The following is an 18,958-nucleotide window of genomic DNA, read 5'->3' on the forward strand; positions in this document are numbered from 1 at the left end:
AAGGGCATAGCTACACAGCTCCTTGAGGTTTGGCTTAAAAATCAAAACGTGGTTAGGCTATTTTCAGTTGGTATCGTAAAACAAAATCCACATATTTTCTCACTCAAGGGCCCTACATAATCCAACTGTTCTCCACTGAAACACCACACCTAGAAACTGGCAGTAAGGAAGCTTACAGACAGTCACCTCAGTTTGGTACCTGCAAAGGCACCACAGAGTGCTGAACTCTTGCAAAACCCGGCTCTGTGGATCAAGAGAACTATTTCCACACTCTGCAAGCCAAAGCCTCTGTCACTAGTAAGATTAGTCATTTGCTTTTGATAATGATTTCATGTTGTGAAGGTTTTATTTACCAAGTTTTAATTATGCACCTTTCTGAGAAAGTCTTCTGTTTCTAAGCCACTGAACAGATTTCTGGCTCATGTAACAAGAACAGTTAAAGATGGAACCGGATCTCTCCATCCAGATCAAGACACACACACACACACACACACACACACACAGAGCAACTGCCTCTCTTGGTACCTCTTGCACACCCTCCTTGAAAGTCTCCGAGAAGGTGGAGTCTGGCGTTCGCCTCTGGGAGTTTTGGGGCTGGGTGTTGGAACTGAACTGGTCGGGATTGAGGTTCCTGTCGAAGACCACCACCCGCTCGGGGGGCTCGGGGTGGTACACAGTTGGCGGGATGCCCACGGCAAAGCCATGGGGCTGTGTCTCCGTTTTGATGGAATGGGTGGGCATCGTGGCAATTGAAACGGTGACCGTTGTGTCAGGGGTTGTGAGGTGGCCTCGCTTGTCCATGCCCATCTGGGGGGTGTGTGGAAGGACAATATTGAAAGGCACATTTTTCAGAACCTGGACTCTGTTTTCTCCGGCAGAAATGAGTGACTGTTCCGTCACATTTGGGATGCTGTTCCTTAAAGGGGCAAAAAGAAGCCATGCATAAATCACACATTTTATTTTACCATTAAACAAGAGTTAGAAAAACTTTTCAGCCTTTTGGACAAGGACAACTGACACCAACTCTCCTCCTTGTGCAGAATAGCTCAATCCTAACCTGAAAAGCTGAGAAACTCATTTAAAAAACTCCCAAAACTCCTCACCCACTGCTAACCATGCCACCTTGGAGATGAATTACCCTGGAGCAAGGGGTGAGGGTTCGCAGCCCAGATCCTCACTGCTTGGAAAACAGCAGTCCAAAACTAAGCACTTCCCACCACACATTGGCACACTCAGGCTCCACAAAGTTGCTCTTTGGCAGAGGGAGAAGGACTGACAGCAAGGTTGCTGCTCCTCTGCCCTAGGACTGTGCACCACCCGGGAAGCACTAATAAGGAAATTACACCCCTCTTTTCATTCACAACCCTCCAAGAAAATACACACCACGACTCCTGGGAGTGGTTTGCATAACTTGCCGCTCTCCACTCCACCACACTAATTTCTGCCAGGACAACACTGAGATCTGTGGCTGAGCTGACCTCAATAGCTAGTAGCCACTAAGTCAGCCTGCCCTCCCTTTCTCCCTCCCCACTAAGTGGTCCTGCCCTCTCCTTTGCACCAATTCTGATGCTCCCCTGTCTCCTTGGTGAGCAAGTTCAGCTTGCTTGGCTGGCAGAAAACTAGCCACCTTTTCTTTCCCTGTTTGGTGATGGGTCAGTGTGAGACCCAATCTGGTTCAAGAGGAGCAGCGGGAATACACGGCTGGGAAGCAGCCTGCTCTTCTCAACAACAAGTCATTCAATCAGCTCAGCCAGATGACAAACCTCACCTCAGGTCCTTAAAGCACTCTAGTCTGTCCAAAGGAAGAGGATGGTAGGAGTGGAAGCCTGACTTGAGTGAACCTCACATTTGCAACATTCACTTAATCAGTATCATCTGCTTGCGAGGCACAAGAGAGGGAAGGCAGGAAGGGGAAGAAAGATAGAAGTTCCAAAGGATACAAAGAAAGTCCCCAAACAATACAAAACCCAATCACAAACACTTTGAAGTCCTCCCCAACCGGCCCATGCATGAAACAGCAATGCTGCTGGTACCTGAAAACAAAAATCAGCAGAGAGCAACTGAAGCAACTGCATGAAAAATGAAAAGGGTCACCAGTGACCTCTGCAGCCTGGAGAAGGGGTGCCTGTGCTACCAGGCCATGCCTAATGTTAGAGAGCAGCTTTTGCTAGGCTGGCTGTATGACATTAGCACACTAAAAGTAGACGGACAGCAAAGAGCAGCAGTTTGAGCCTCAACTCTCCACACTATGGTCCAATCTCCATCCTGTTCCTGGGGCAACGCAGGAATCTGAGGCATAGAGTAAAAGCTAACAATTTCTCTCTTCCAGCACATCACCACAGTGCAGCAAGTTACTTTCTTTCAGCAGCTTTGATAGTCTAGGAGGGAAAGGAGGAAACAGAGAAGCAATAATGAAAAAGAATACCTTTTGCTATGGTCTTGGTCAGCATGTTCTACCTCCGGTTTAGCTGTTGAAGATCTCCTCTCCCTTGGAACCTGGGAAATTTAAAACATACTATAATTCAATTCTTCCTCCTATACAAAAAAAATAGCTTCTTAAAATCTGGTCAAATTAAGGAAGCATTGCTTTTGATGCCAGTCATTATTTGCATTACAGCTTAACCCATGTTCACATGGCTTTGGGATGCCAGGCTGACCCCAGGAGATGCCTTGTGGATCCCCATGGAGCCAACTCAGCCACCTGTGCTAGCCCTGGGCTCCTGCTAGCAACAGGTGGCGAGAAAACCAGTGCAGAAAACGATCCATCCCTGGCTGGAGCACCAGTACTGGGGTGAGCAGGACCAAGAGGAGATTTCCCAAGGTTTGCTGGCAGCGCAGGTTCTCTCCTCTGCAGGCTGGCAGAGTTCAGCTTGCTGGATGAACTCAAAGCTTGAGAAAGGATGCTGCTCCACAGCCACTTCCCCAAGTACACGTGCTCTCTAGGCCATTACCTCTAAGACCACTTGAGGCTCTCCTTCCTCCTCAGTAACCAGGGGATTTGGGGAGGCCCAGATCCAATCAGCACATTGAGAGACTACAGCTCATATTTGTGCGTGGCCACATGCAACACACTGGCCCAGACCATACTAAACCTTTTACCAATAGAATGTAACCAGCACTCTGGATTTAAGACAGCTCAGTATTGTTCCTTGTACTTTATGCCACAGACAGGATTTGCCCTGAAAACACAGCATCGATCCAACGAGTCACCTTGCCCACACAAATGCCATTTTCCTGGCTGTACTGCAAGGCCAAGGCACACAGGAGAAGGTGAACTCTGGGAGCTATAGTGGCTCAGCTTCTTGCATGGAGCACATAATCAACACCCCAGCAACCCAAATCACTCTCGCAGTTGCTGGCACAAGCCTGTGGTGCTCAGGTCCCCTCAGCCACGCAGCAAGGCCACACAAGCTCTCCTGCCAACCCACATGTGGGGCTCAGGACTTTTGTAACCCTCATCACACCTCCTGAATGAGCAAAGCAAACACCTTCTGGTGTATGTATGGAGGAGTGAACTCCTACCACTTTCCTGCATCAAAACCTGTTCAGATCCTGCCTCCATTTGCCAGCCTGGATCCAAGGTAGGGAACTGCCACTTCAGCACGAACATGAAGGGTGAGGGCACCCCTGCACAAACAGAGTTCTTCTCTACAGCCCCAACTGAAAACTATGTCCTTGTTCTTACACATAACCTGGAATCCCCAGAAACACTGGAATTGTTAGACTTCCCACAGTAACCAGCAAAATCTGGAGAACCTCTACTTGGAGACTGCTGGGAGGCCAACACTGACTAGTCACTGAAAAACAAGGGTTTTCCAAGCTGCATTTGGTCAACACTCCCAAACAAATTTTTATCAGTTTTGTTTCTTATAAGGCCTTATTAACCACAGTTGAGCAAGCCCAGTAGTCAAATGGAAGGAAACAAAAGCTGTTTGGTTTTACCATTTTGGCTTTTTTTATAGGAAGGCGATCTCATCAGCTGCCTTTAATATGCAGAGGGGGTGTATTAGAAATGCCTTGACATCATTGCTCTATAACATTACTCCATAACAGCCCTCAATAAATCTTTCAACTTCCAGTCATTTTGCTTTACACAAGTGTGCAGCATACCTGTTCTTCCACCGATTTTTTCCGTACACCCACTGATACTCAAACATAAGAGGAAACCTTGAATTAGGCATTAATGTACAGCAAATCCCTTCTGCTTTGCCAAGCATGAAGGATCAACATCAACGTTCTTTTTGTAATCTACAGGTTTAGAAATCAAAATTGATTTTGTGGATTAAAATTGTTCTGGTGAAAGTATGTTGTTGTTTCCTTTTTTTTCCCAAAAGCATAGCAAGCACAAGAACAAAGCAAGTTTTCTCACAAAACTAGCTGAATAACATCCACATCAGTGAGTCTGTGGCATTTTGTCGTGTGTGTGGAGTGTTAATCTCCATACTAAGCATTACAAGAACATTTTGATGTGTAAGACCTGTTCAACTCTTAAAAGGGCAGACAAGGATTTTGTCTGCACCATGCAATCTCTCCTCGTGCTTGAAGAACATAACTGAGGTTGTCAACTGCACTCACTACTGTTAAAAGACACAAGCCAAAGTGCCAGGCAGGAGAGCCAAGTCAGCCTCCTGGCCTTCCTGCATGCTCAGCAAAGCAAAAACAGGCATCTCCACCCGGTGAGCCAGGCCACCATAACACAGGCATCTCAGCACAAGCAGGACCCCTCCCTGCCTGGAAATGCCTGCTGGTCTCCACTGACCTGGCTGGAGATAACTACCCTGGCTTATACTTTTGGTATTTGGGAAACAAAGCTCAGCAAAATGCACCCCATGCACCCCAGAATGTTCTCTGACTGCTCAGTTCAGCTGTGAGGATCTAGGAAGGCACATGTCTCTGAACAGACCATGAACGCTGGGGAAGAAAATCACTGCTGTCAAAGGATTAACAGATTACAGCAGTTGAAACTCACTGAGGGTTAGAGGGATACAGACAGCAACTCTTTCAGGTGGACACTTCTGTCCCACATACCAACAAAAACCTGTAATTATACCTTAATATTAGCTGAGACTGAAGTAACACAACAAAGCCCCAGCAAAAGCCAATGGTCCACCAGAATAGGGATCATGTGAGCAAAAGAAGAGGAGTTTCTTTCTCCATGTAGATTCATATTCAGACAGGGATGTGGTCCTAAAGCGTCATTCTTTATGACTATGTCTATAACATACTGCCTCTTGCAAAAACTGGGGTCAACAGAAAAAGTGCTACTCAAGTTGCAAAGTAGAAAAGTGATACTTAACTTTTACATCAAGATCTAGGGGATCTTATTTTACTGAGCTAAAAATAAATTTTCAGAAAGAGAGATATAGGGTTTTTTCCATTTAAAACCCACATAGCTTAAAGTCCTTGTGATCTGTTCACAGCTTCTGTAAAATCCTCTAGCAAATGACACCTTTTCAACAGGTGGAACATGAGCTCTGCTGGCTGCCAGAGCAAACCCACGCCAATCTACCTTGTAATAATCATAGAGCAGTCCGAGGGCAGCTGCACTGTCTTCATCCCCATTGATGCTCATCATAGCTTTGGTAGCTGCTGTGAGGGGATTTTCAAGAAAAGTTTTCCAGGCCTCATCTTCATTGGTGTAAGGACGTCTCTGAGAGTAGAGAGAGTCATTCTGAAGAACCAACACGGGTCTTTTACTTGAATCATAAAAAAAGAAGAAATAAAAAAAAGCCACCTGTTAGAATACATGAGAAACATTCCTAAAGTTTTTCAAAATTAGCTGCCCGGGTTTCATGGGGTTCATATTCTGATTCAGTGTACTGCAAGGATTAGTCAACACAGAAAGCCCAGAAACTTAGTTCTGATCTCACTCATGCTCAGTGTAAGTCAGGATTAATTTGACCAAACTCAGACGGATTACACCAGCCTATACAAAAAGGCAAAGCCATGTAAGAGCACAACCGACCTGCTCATGCTCTGAGTCCAACCCAAAAAGAGTTACACACTTACTAGCCAAACCACCTAGGAAGCCTCCAGCACATCCTAGGAAATAATGCCAAGCTACAACATGATCCAGTTCCTATGTGGAACTAGAAAATGTGCATTAATGAAACATCTCTTTTCTCCCGTGCTTTCAAGTGTCTTCACTCTCAGAATACACCTAAAAACACCACCTAGAAGCTACTGATAGTTACAGATGACATAGGGAAATTGGTAAAGGGGAATTCAAATCAATTTGGCACTGTTTTTTTCTGACAAGGGAAAAAAACCACTTACTGCCTAGTTACTTTTGAAATAATCCACCACACTAGTTTGAAACACACTCAGATGAGCGAAGAAAAAGGAAAAATCTGAGTTATTCCCTTTATGTTATAGTATACATAAAAAATTATATTTACCCTGAACATTTGGAGATTGCTGGGAACAAACAAACTCCAAAATGACTTGGACATTCTGTCCACAGACAAAAGCAAGACATGTAGAAAATGTTGTCCTGCCAGACTAGACAACTTAATATTTTTTTGGTTCTATTGGTAAAACATATGCTTCATTTTTTAAGTCAGCTCAAGCTAATGCTTAAATCTGACTTTTAAACCAGTTCAGTTTTATTTCCAGGGAAGTTTAACATTAGTTTACTGCAGATGGGCTGGGGGAGAAGGGGAGGCCTTTTTATTTCCCTTAATAATCCCAAACTTGACATTTTTAGTGAATTTGCAATTGTTTAAAATAAAAAAGTAACTATTTAAAACTGATAACCCCACAAAAAGCAGTTGCCCACCACCTTCACACCCTTTTCCTAGTAGGGAATTACTCTTTTCATCTATTTACCCAGATACATTCAGAGACTGAAATAAACCACAAATACAAAAAGTTGTGAAATAGAAAGTTGTGAAATACTTTAATCACTATAATCAGCTTAGCAGTATCCTACATTTATCACCACCTTCTACCAAAAAGATTGCAAAGCAAATTACGCATTTGATGCTTTATCAATTACACAAGTCACCCCACTGAGCTGCCATCGGACAGCTCTGCTGAGCTGAAGGCACTGAAAGCAAGTGGGAGTTTCCAGGACTTGTAAGAGCACTTCGTGGCTATAAATCAGTATTATGTAGCTGGAAGAAGAGCAAACAAAAACGACAAGAGACAAGTTCTTGCACCAAGCCCTCTCCTTAGGTCTTTATACGTATTTGTGTACACACTGACACAGATGCCCAAACGCAGATACCTCTGGTATTGAGGACAACTACTTTCTAATCAAAGTGAAGGGACCCACAGAAGACAAAGCAGAATTTTCTTTAGGAACATGGTACAAGCTCTTGTTCTTATACAATGTGATAAAAGAAACCTCAAATATCCATAGCAAATGGGAAAATCCTCCAGTTAAACTCAGTCATTAAAAAAAATGCAACTGAAGTAACCTGGGTGCAATTCCCTCGATCCATCTCTGCCAAGCTGAAGGGCTAAGTCAGCCTTGCTGGAACTCACAAGACCACTAAGCTGATTCCCTCCACCAACACAATACTCACAAGGGAAGAGAAAATCATCAGAGAACCAAAAATACTGAGAACAAAAGCAGCAACTAACCAAAAGCCTAGCAAATGCAAAACCTACCTATTTTTGTGTTATTTCTTTGTCTTTGAAACACCCAAATTCAATGCATATTGCCCTACAGGTAACCCACCCACCTAAAACAGCACAGAAAAAGTTATCTGCAAAATTATCAAGAAAAGTGCAGTGTTTGGCAGGAACTCACTCCTTTCGGAGAACTACAGCTTCTTTCAGGAAAATGAGACTATATTAATAAGAGAAGGCTAACATATGTTTTTTCCTGCGTTTTAGAAGATAACTGGAATGCTGATCTGCTCATAGAGTAGTAGACATCCAGCAGAGGCAGAAAATAAGTTTCATACAGCAGTTCTAACAATTTCCCAATTTTACTTTCTTCGTGACCACAGTGGAAGCAGAGGAATACTACAAAAAGCAGAAACTCTATCTTTGCCTGCGAGGCTTCCTCAGCCTAAGACGTTCTGTGCTCAGACCACAGAATCTATTCCTCTGTAATTCGCTGATCCAGCACCAGCCGTCCTGTCCCTCACCCTGCAATTTACCTGGCGACGTTCAGAGCTGCCCAGCCGTGCTGTGCCTGCTCCTGCACAGAGCACACCTCTAATGCTGAGGCAGCACGGAGGATTTCTGTCACTGGCATCTCCGTGCCAGAAAAGCAAAGTGCATGTACCCAAATTGCTACGGCCTCATCCACTAAGTGTCATTGGAAATAAACACGCCTATGAAAAATCCTAAACATAGGCATGAGTTGGTGAGCTGCTGCATTGGAGTCCTCTTCCTAGAAAGTGGCACATTGAAACAAGAACTCGGGTTTAAAATCCTACGCATTCCCTAGAAAATGAGTGCATTTGAGTCACCGATCATTCAAAATACAGAAATTTTATAATCGGTTCTTGAAATTAAATCACTTCAGAGTTACCGCCTTTTCTGACACTTAAGTGTCCTCGGCCGCCGTCAGCCGTGACAAGTGACACAGTGACAAGAGCAGCAACAGAGCCGAGTCCTCAAACACAGCCTGGCATCCACTTGAAGGCGAAGTCTCGTATTCAACACCACGAAGATACAAAATACATACGAGTTCAGTTTAACTCTTTCAGCACGCAGTTTCGGCTACTCCGGGGTCACCGCAGCCGAGCTCGCCGGCAGCCGCCCTTACCTGCCGAAATCCACCTTGCCGGAGGGATGCGCCTCGTAGAAATCCATGGGGGCCGCTGCGGCCGCCGGGCAGCGGCGCGGGGGCTCAGCCCGGCTCCCTCGGCCCGGCAGCTCCTCCCGACGGCGCGGCCGCCGCCGCTGCCGCCCGCATTTAAGGCGCGGCCCGGTGGGGCGGGGGGCGGCCCCACGCCTCGCTGCGGGTGTCGGGTTTCAAAGCCGGCCCAGCCCCGGCGCTCGCCCCGCGGGGCGGGGTGGCCACCGGGGTCGCCCCGCTGCGCCGCCGGGCCCCCCCGCCGGGGCTCAGCCCTCGTTCCCCCCGCCATTCCGCACCGCCCCGCCGAAGCCTCCTGGTACTCCTCCGAGAGAGGAGCGATGGGGGCGGACCGCACGAGAGCGGCTTCCCCGGCCCGGCCCCCGGGCGGCGAGCCCCTCTCGCCACAGCCCCCCGGCGGGGCGGCAGCACCGGTCGGACCGGACGCGGTAGTTCTTCCCCCGCCCGGCTCACTCACTTGTCGTAGTCCTGTGTCATGTCTGGCGGAGGCAGCGGGCGGCAGGACTGGCCGGGCGGGTCGGGAGGAGCAGCGCAGCGCACCCGCCGCTCCGACGGGTTTTGTCGGCTCCTCTCGCCCGCTCAGGTGCTCCCGCAGCCGCAGGTGGACGCGCGCCGCGCCGCGCCTCCCATTGGCTGCCGCGAGCCGAGGGGCGGGGCCGCCGCCCCGCCATTGGTCGGGCGGGCTCGGGGGCGGGGCCGGCGCCGTGAGGGCTCCGCGGGCCGGGCGGCGGCGGGACAGAGCCCCCGGGCGAGCGAGGGAACGGCCCGGGAGCTGCTGTGCGCGGGGAGCGCACTGGAACCCTCTTCGCGCTACAAATGGCATTCCCTTCTCCCTCTCTGCCATCCCATATGACTTTATTTCTTTTTCATGTACTACACTCACTTTTAGGAAAATCTAAACTCACCACAATCACATGAATTGTCTTTATTATAGTTTTCAGCTGCGCCGCGGAAGGTTTAGGTTGGGCATTAGAAGGAATTCCTTCGCAGAAAGAGCGATTAGACATTGAAATGGGATACCCAGTCACGCAGTGGACTCCTTGTCCTGGCGGTTTTTAGGAAAAGGCGGGATGTGGCACTCAGTGCTCTGGTCTAGTTGACACGGTGTTCGGTCATAGGTTAGACTCGATGATCTCAGAGGTCTTTTCCAACCTAATTGGTTCTGTGAATTTGCACAAGCACTGCACCAGCTGCTGAAGAGCAGCAGATCCATGTGTCATTCAGTGCCTCGTAGACGAACCCAGGTTTGGAGAGCAGGGGACATTTACAATGCAGTTAGTGCTGAAACTGCATCAAAATGCTCCAGGGTAACAGCAGCAGCAACATCACAAACACATCAGATTTATCCAAAGTGGCATGCATGAAGTTAAATCAGAAAGATCTTCAGTTTCTCCTTGAGAAATAAGGGTGGGAGGTTGCTTGTCTAAGTAACAAGTTGAATCAAACCCATATAGCAACAGTGCTATCTATCATATGTCAAGATCTGTCAGATAGCTACTGTAATTTAAAAGTATGCTCACTAATAAGAGGTCTCTCCTTCTAGGTCAAAATCTCTTCCCTATTTGTACAGGATATACTCCAATGCAAAATTATAGAAGGACAATTCAACCAGCCAACCGAAGGAAATATGAAACTGAAGAAGACAAACTTTAACTAAGGGTCTAATCCTGGAAGTTGCTTAATATCCTCTGACTGGATTACAATTAGTGTTCTAGAAACAAAATGCTCTGTTTGGATCTGCAAACATTACCATTAGGATGGCAAAAGATAAATACCAATACTGAAGTAGGATCTTGCTCTACAAACTGAAATTAACTGATGTAAATTGTTCTTTATGACATGCAGTAAAAAATATTCTGTATGTCGAACCCATCTTTAAATTCTAATTCAAGATTACATAGAAGAAATTTCTTATCTGATCTCACATATGAAAAAAATACTGTCATCTGATTAAGATATTGGAAAGTTACATTTTTCCAAACAAGTATAACTTGCTTTGTTTCCGATACAAATTACAAAACCAGCTCAAAATCACAAGTACTGGGAAGGACTTCTAACTTCCTGGGGTGTCATTCCCTCCTCATGCTCCCTGCTTCTCTTCATAGAATCCTGGGATGTGCAGATGCGATCGCTGCTTTTCGGCACAGGTGCACACTTTTCATTAACAATAAAATATAATACTGCCCTGTAGCCATAGGTGACCCAGATGCGAGATGTGCTGGAGGAGTTAAGTCACATGTTTATATTGAACCCAATTGCTAAAATCTTGGTGTTGTGCCACGCTTGGTATTTCCACTTAATTTGAGTTTACCATTATTTCATTCCAAATAACTCAAAGCTGTTTGTCTCTGCAAAGGGGATGCCTTTTCTTAACAGCCTGATACACTGATGAAAACTTGGTTATCGCCATAGCAATCGCTTCCACATTCAGGGGACAATGATATAAACACCGGATTGTGACACCGCCGACTAATCTGCCGGTCACAATCTAGACTCTGCAACACCACCTGTAGGTGTATTTATGTGATGTCACTAACTGGGTTGCATCACCACCAAGTAAAATCAAGCAAGAAGCACAAAGGGATTTAACAGAGCTTTGGCTGGGGCATAAAGCCACGCCAGCCTGGTGGGGCAGTGCTCTGGCAGGACTTCCCTTGCCCTGTGCTGACTGGCCTTCCCTTCAACTTCTTCCCTCACTCAGCCCTTTCACCTCGAACTCACTGCTCTCCTCCACCTCTCATGCCCTTCCCTTAACCTTTCCCTCTGCCTCAGTCCTTCTTTCAGCATTCTCCTTCCCCTCTTCACGCATTTGTTTCCTTTCAAATGAATCCCACTCAAAACATGCAAGGAACCCCACCACACATATACACCATTGGCACCCATTGAGCAGAGCAATGTCCCGTCATGCTTGCCCCTCTTTCCAGTCTGTCTTTTAACATCACTGTCTAGGGAAACTGGGATTTATTCTGGACAAGAATTAGCTACTGTTATGACTTACCTAACAAATATGGGTTTAAAATCTCATACCTGATAATTATCAGCTACATGCTCTGGTCATTCACACTTGTGTAATAAACAAACAAGTTGCATCAGGTTTGTGGCAGTACTTTTGATTTCACAAAACACGACAGGGAGTCAAAACAAGATACTTTTTGCTTAATTGGAGCCCCTAAGATACAACACCTAGGCTGCAGAGTTGAATGTAAAGAGCAATGAAGCTCCTATGCTCTTCATTACACAGCAGACCAGGCGAGCTTTCCTTCTCTGCCAATAGGCCTGTGGTTGCTACGGATAGACCTGGAAAAGTGAGCCCAAAGCTGATCAGTGACCCCTGCAGAACAAGCCTGAAGGCATCAAAGAACTAAAAAAAGAAAAAAAAAAAAGAAAAGCCCAGAGTTTTCACAAACTCAGTGGAAACTGAGGTGAAAGAAGGCACAGTGGAAAGAAATAGACAAGTGACATTGGAAAAAGAAGCTGGAAATGCCTTCAAAGAAAGAGATGGAAAAAGCTGGGGGGAAAAGGTAAAGTAATAAATGAAAACACAACGTCCGAAATATAGAACAAAGAAACAGTTTGCTTTCCACTTCAGCCGTATCCCTATATGCAATATTGCAAACATTCTTTAAAGATTCCCCTTTTGATTCTTTATTTATCCCTAAAGATAATGCAGATACTGTTGAAAGGACACAAGACTATTCAGGGTCAAGAGATGCAGTTCCATCAGCCTGACTGAGGACACTCTGAATTTACTACAATATAAATTCACCAATTTTGCAGTAGCCTATATATCAAAAAAAAGCCTGAAACCTAAAATTTTATTGATGAAAAAATCTTTATCATGTCATCCAGTTTCACTGAGCATTTATCATCTCTGCTCAATTTTGTGCTTCCTCTGGGACTGACTGCTGTGTCCATAGGTCCTGCCACGCAGGCCCACACTGGTGTAATCAGAAAACAGCATGTGCAGGTCCTTTACTGCCCATGGTTCCCTGCTCAACCCACTCTGCTCCACAGCATGGAAGCCATGCAGCTGCTCGGTCGGGAGTTATGAATGCCCCGGGTCTCAGTTCAGGAAACAATGGTTTGCAACAATTTTGTATCAACACAGCAGGACGGAAGCACTCCAGGATCACAACATAGGCACTGAACATGCTTGGTGGCACTGTCACGAGGCAATGGCAGGGTCTGCAGCCAGTGAGCAAAGCCACTGCTGAGACAATGGGGTGGTCTACAAGCAGACACAGAATACTTCTACAACAGAGAGCAGCTGTATGAGATTACCGCAAGAAAGTGCTTGTATTTTCTTCTAAAACCACCTGATGTACTGCTGGAGGCAAAGTGTAGATGCCAAGGATGAGGGAGGCGTGTTCTGGCTCTGGAAATGCTGCAGTTGTACAAGGGCAGCAATCACTTCATGTGAGGACACCAGCTTCCTTCTCTGTTCTGGTAATCCTTACTCACTCTTGCTCACCATTTCAGCAGCATCCTAGCAAAAGGAGCAGTGAGAGATCTTTCACATATGCCTGTTTCCACGTCTTGGCATGCCCTTTATGCTCCCCCTCATCTAACCTGGCCATGAACAAAGAGCTTCACACATGAGGAGCAACAGGACCAGTAACTGTGGAGGAGATGCTGGAAAGCAAGCATCCTGCATTTAGCACAAGGACAAGTGCAGTGAGAGACACTGCTGTAACCAACCCACACACTAACATGCTCAGCCAGGAAAAATGTACAACCATATGTGCTGGGAAGCCCATTCCATTTTGGATCAAAGGAGAAGATTAATTACACAGAGTTATCCCGACTTTTCTCTGCCTGTGAAGAATAAAACTTACTCAAGCTGAGCTGACATGGGGAAAGGACAGTGAGCTAAGGGACAGATACTTTATTTGGGGATTTAACATTTTCAGACTTCACCTGTCCCAAAAGCCCCGTGGATCCTGGCTCTTTTGCTCCCAGCACTGCAAGAACATCCTCTTGACAACTTACTACAATATCCTGAATTAATGTTTTATTCAGAACAAGCAGAAGTCTTATTTGTCCAAAACGGGAGAAAAATCATTTGAGGAAGGGATTTTTGAGATTTCAAGAAGTTATGAGAAAGTAAGATACTCACTGCCTTGCCTACAATACTCCATGAAGCTTTCCTAAATCTTCTACACCCAATTGTTTCAGCGGTTGTGCTAAAAATGGGTTAAAAAAGATGTAATTGTAGTGAAGCCCATGCAATACACTATGGCAAATAAATTAGATTAGCATTTGTTACAGGCATTGGGCTTTGCTGATTCTCATTGTCTGGTTAAATCACGTTCACGGCCTTAACTCTATGTAAGTCAAACACCTCTCCTTCATGTCTGGACAACAGTAAAACTTTTGAAAAGAAAAATGTGTTTGACTGAGACTAAGTTGATACTCAGAACACAGACACACTGAGGTAGTGAAAAACTAGTAAAGGTGAAATACCAATTCTGCTGAACGCTGTGCCTTTCAAAAGAAAATGAGACATCTGTCGTATTTCTCCACCAAAACAACAGAAAGGCTGCATTTAGGAGAATTCATAAAGCAAGGTTACTTTTGCCCATTTAAACACACTTTTATCCTAACACATAGACTAGGAAAAAGACTAAATTCACTTTAGAAGGCAAAAGGTCTTAGAATAACTGATTCGCTATTGTCTAAGTTAATAATTAATTAAGTTTTCTCAGTATATACTGTTTTAAAAGTTTATTCTTAAAACCCCCACTTGCCTTTATCTATATACTTAAGAACTGTCATTCAAATTTTAGAGTAAGAAACTAAACAAGGAGAGCCTCTTTTACTCGAAATTTCCACAGGAGTAAGTAAAAAAAAGTCGCTGAGCTTTACCTGGACGCTTTCAGCAAATAGTTACATAAAGGAGCTGTAATTTCCAAGCCGAGAGAGGAGGTGATTGGAAGTGCTGGGCTGCGCAGACACCCTGCCCTTCAGCTACGCCGGCAGCTGTCTGTTCCGCGGCGCGCCTCCGCCTCCGGGCTGTACTAACTGCATTCGGAGCAGCTGTCCCAGCAGAGCTCAACTACAACTTCACTGCAGATAAAGCACTCCTGCGGCTCGTCAGCTTCTTAAACACCATTACTCCAACACAAGTGGCGATTGATTAAACTGGATAGAACTAACATAAAGCATTTTTGGGGCACACCCTTTATTTTAAATCTGACTCTTAGCCTGTGTGTCCAGAAGGCACATGGCTCTTGATGATTAACTGCAAGCTTTATACCAGTTTATTAAAGTACAGCCTTAATTTAGTCTAACATCTAAGTGAGCTTTCTTACGTTTGTAACAATGTAACAATGAACACAGTATTTTTAATTTATGAAGCTCAGATTTTACTACTACAGTAGTTTTAAAAGAAAGCTGTACCTATAATTAAGTGCGTAAGTCTTTCAAATAAAGGCTTCTGAATTAAATTAATCCTTTATGTATACCAAGGTGTCTTTTAAATAGTTAATTCAAAACTCTGACAGATATTGCAGTAAAAAGAATGAGACGCTTTCAGTCGTTTGAGCCAGTGGTGTTGAAAAGAGTGACAATGTCTATTACATTTCTGTGGATTTTTAACTGATACAAATACTCATCTAGAAAAGTACAAAGAATAATTTTATCAAATACTTACAAATATTAGTAATTCATTCAGGTGAGGTCAAACATAGTAGGTAATGGCTAATTTTAAAACACAAACACTAGACACAAGAGATTTAAACTGGTATGTTCCAAGTCCATTAATGTAAACATCAGCTCAGACACACCTCACCAGAAGTCTGAGGTATCTAGCACAGCGTGGCAATAGATTTAGACATACTAAACTGTGCCCACTTACAAAATCTCTTAACACATACACCAAGTAATAATGCAGTCTACTCTTTCCTCTTCCCACATCAAGCACAGTTTAGCTCTGTATGGCTAAAACTATACCTTCTCATCTGTTTGATAGTCACATTATAGGACCACTGCTCTAAATCCCTGTGCTACAATAACTAATTAAAATACCTGAAAAAGTAAAAACTTTCACCCCGTGTCTTTTGTGTCACCCAAAATCAGGACACTGACCAAAATCAGACCTCCTGCCTCTACTGAGCCAGCAAAGCCTCCTGGTTTGCCAGTATTGCCATGTAACTATTAAAACTCACCTTTAATAGTCCTGCCTGCCCTACCTGTATTTGAAATACCCCTTTATCACTTGCTCCAGACAGGCAGGGCAGTGCATCACCTCTACTATCATTTACCTGTTCCCAATTTTTAAACAATTTCATGGATTGAACTGCAATGGATTTTAAACCCTTTATAATCTACTTGCTGAACTGATTACCCTCCCAGATTACATCTCACCAAAGCCCTTGCTCAGGGAGGAAGTCATTACTCTTTGTCAAGTCTGCAGGCACCATTTTTCTTAGTTATAATAATGCTTAGAATAGCTGTTGGTTTTAGTTTTGATCAAACAGATTTGGCAAGTTCTGTACTCGGTACTGATGGTTGGAAATGATGAATTTCTTTCAGCTGAAAGCAGCACTATTTATCTGGATATCTACACAGCATCTCAGTTCAACATATGTATGTATATGTTATGGTGTCTTTCATGTAGTGGCAGCACCCTACCACACTTCATTTACATGTTGTCTGGGACAGTATATAAACATGGTGCATAAATAAGATTGAGCATGAGAAACTCATGCAACGGCCAGGGCACCAACTGCTGAAGATGCTGGGTTATAAAGTGGTCAGAAGAAATTCAAGGCTTTAACAGCAGCCTTGCAAAAGAAGAACAACAGGAGGACCTGGCAGTTACTGCTGCACAAGAAATAGGATCAGATTTTGCACGAGGTACAAAAGTATGCAAGTAAGTTCCTGAAGTGGAACGTGGACCTGAAAGGTGTCAACCTGAATGAGAGGTCTAGGCATAACAAGAGACTGGGAAACATACAGGATGCAAGGAAATGTAGAAAACAGTGCCGGAATTCTTCCAGAACAACTGGAATGTCTGTTTAGAAATAATAAAGAAAAACTCACTGCAATGTAAACATCAACCAACTGCTTCTTTTATTTAACGTCGTATTTAAAAATAAACATTATTTTCTCAAAATATATTTACTGTCATACAATGGTAGGTAAAAAAAAATAGGCATTTTAATTGCAAAATCTCACAATGTAATTAGATGCTAATGTCATGTCCAGTACACTCAAAGTATGTACAATTATGCTCTAAAAAAAAGGTAATTTCACAGCTTCCTGTTGGCTCTGATGCAAATTAATGAAATAAATGGTGATTAACAGTTTCCTTGGTAGTTTCCTTTCCCAGTATCAGTGACCTAAATTATAGATAAAATGACACTGAAACTGTAGTACAGTAGTAGATCTCAGCACTACTATCTTAATAAAAAATGTTCATGAGACAAAAGAATCAGTATAAGTTTACATGTAATACCATGGTTTGGGATCCAACCCATGGGTTTAATACTGGGGTTTTTAGGCCTTTTTTACTTCCTTAGGACTGTGTTGTATTTTAGTTTTTTATAGAGTTTTTTATTAAAAAGTTTATGTTCTATCATACACACCTCATCATGGATATAAGAGGGCTGAATCCTCAGAAGAAAGGCGAATAACCCTAGTACAAAATGGTAACTCTGGGGAAACTCCACTTCTCTGTAATGAGCCAGATGACCACACAATCTGAAAAGAAATGGGGAGAAAATAAAAGCCCTAAATTACAAGTGCATTTAGTATTTAGCTGGCATTTATATTTTTAACTGTAGTCAAACTACATTTTTCCAACAGCATAAATCATGATTCTAGTTTACAGTGTTGATTCTGTGAAGTGATCCACTCCTGCAAAACCCTGAAGTAGAGGACTGGACCAAGACATCTTCAGAGCTGGTGCAAACGCACTAAGAAGGAAAAGCCACTATAGCTTCTTGCACTATGAACCAGGATCTTACTCAAACAGGCAAAGAATACGTTCTTTGCCTTTCAGGACTAAATGGAATCACTGTTTGTTCTTCCAGCTTTTAGCAAATGTCGCAATGTATTAAAATGACTACCTCATCCTATTTTTAAAATTTCTAAGACTATCCAATTCAGACACCTCAGGCTCTTTACTCCATTCTTCTCTCTCCATAGGGTTCCCCTCTCATCTTCCTGACTCTATGTCATGGGATAACAACCCATTCATTTATTGTCCATTGCCTTTGTGTGCTAAATACAAATTACATGTCTAGAGACAAGAGAGAAAAGCTAAGTTAAGTCAATGGAGTAACACAGGAAACATTGGGGCAAACACTGACAAGGTCAACAGAAAGTAATTAGTGCTGTAGCAGCCTTCTGCTTAATTATTTTGTAGCTTTCATGGTGAAAATGTTAATGAAAATGATGAGGTGATTTTATTGATGAAGTATATAATGAAAATAGCAGACTACACTTGCTGGTAACAAGTGTCAGACCAAACAAAAGATGACACAGAGGACGAGCTGCAGAGATAGCTGTGTAAACATTAAGTTCAGCAAGTTAGGTTGGAAAAATACCCTGTTCTGGATAAGCCTCAAATTCGGTTTAAAATACTATAAAGTTTCAATTTTTAAATAAAAACACTCTACATTGATATGAGGGTTCAGGTGCTATTCACCTATAAATCCTATACTTCTAACTTACTAGGTATTGCCTTGGGATGTGGAGAAGCAGTTTAAAATGTTCCCTGTATCTGATTCAGAGCAGCTCTCTTAAATATTCACCAGAACAACGACTGGGATCTGTCTGTCCCAATTTATGGGTGAGTGTGCTAATTACTAGACTATAAAGTCATTTGCTCACTCCCTCTGGCCCAGCAAACATTTACATTTTACCTCAAACTGGAGGAACAGCCAGACCCATCCTGAGTGCCAGGCAAGCTGCACTTCAGGGAGCACAGTCTGCTCAAAGCCTCCCGAAGTCTGGCACATTGGAATCTGGAACTAGGTCTCTCATGCCATACATCCCATCCTCTGCTCTACCTCACATCCCCCAAAAGCATTACAAAATTTTTCACACACCTCATCACGTATAGAATCCTACAGTCCTTTAGGCTGGAAAAGACATTTACAAACACTGAATACAACTCCTGTCATATACATACTTCCACAGCAAATCAGTTTAGAATCCAGTTTAAAACAGTTTTAC

The 18,958-nt window shown here is 43.9% G+C and overlaps 2 protein-coding genes across 11 annotated transcripts in view; both read right to left on the bottom strand.

Moving 5' to 3' along the window:
• The window catches only part of GRHL1 (grainyhead like transcription factor 1), a 41,596-nt gene extending 32,256 nt beyond the window's left edge, over nt 1-9,340 (bottom strand). Inside the window, exons 1-4 of one of the 4 annotated variants that reach the window (XM_032104296.1) lie at nt 9,234-9,340; nt 5,510-5,696; nt 2,426-2,496; nt 526-916 (exon numbers count right to left, since the gene is read on the bottom strand). In XM_032104296.1, coding sequence (XP_031960187.1) covers nt 526-916; nt 2,426-2,496; nt 5,510-5,696; nt 9,234-9,253 — 669 coding nt within the window. In that variant the 5' untranslated portion in view covers nt 9,254-9,340. Of the gene's footprint in view, nt 1-525; nt 917-2,425; nt 2,497-5,509; nt 5,697-8,725; nt 8,860-9,233 lie in introns of those variants that run through there. The other 3 variants (XM_032104294.1, XM_032104295.1, XM_032104293.1) reach the window with 3 other exon arrangements.
• Nucleotides 9,341-9,656: 316 nt separating this feature from the next.
• TAF1B (TATA-box binding protein associated factor, RNA polymerase I subunit B) overlaps nt 9,657-18,958 on the bottom strand; it is a 53,027-nt gene continuing 43,725 nt past the window's right edge. For 2 of the 7 annotated variants that reach the window (XR_004239269.1, XM_032104299.1), the window contains 2 exons: nt 17,365-17,479; nt 16,827-17,118 (listed from right to left, as the gene is read on the bottom strand). Coding sequence is in view for 4 of the 7 variants with exons in the window: in XM_032104299.1 (XP_031960190.1) it covers nt 17,077-17,118; nt 17,365-17,479 (157 nt within the window). In the remaining 3 variants the exon portion in view is untranslated. Of the gene's footprint in view, nt 13,263-13,892; nt 13,960-16,826; nt 17,480-18,958 lie in introns of those variants that run through there. The other 5 variants (XR_004239268.1, XM_032104300.1, XR_004239270.1 and 2 more) reach the window with 5 other exon arrangements.

Source organism: Corvus moneduloides, chromosome 3, assembly GCF_009650955.1.
Source record: "Corvus moneduloides isolate bCorMon1 chromosome 3, bCorMon1.pri, whole genome shotgun sequence".
NCBI lineage: Eukaryota > Metazoa > Chordata > Aves > Passeriformes > Corvidae > Corvus > Corvus moneduloides.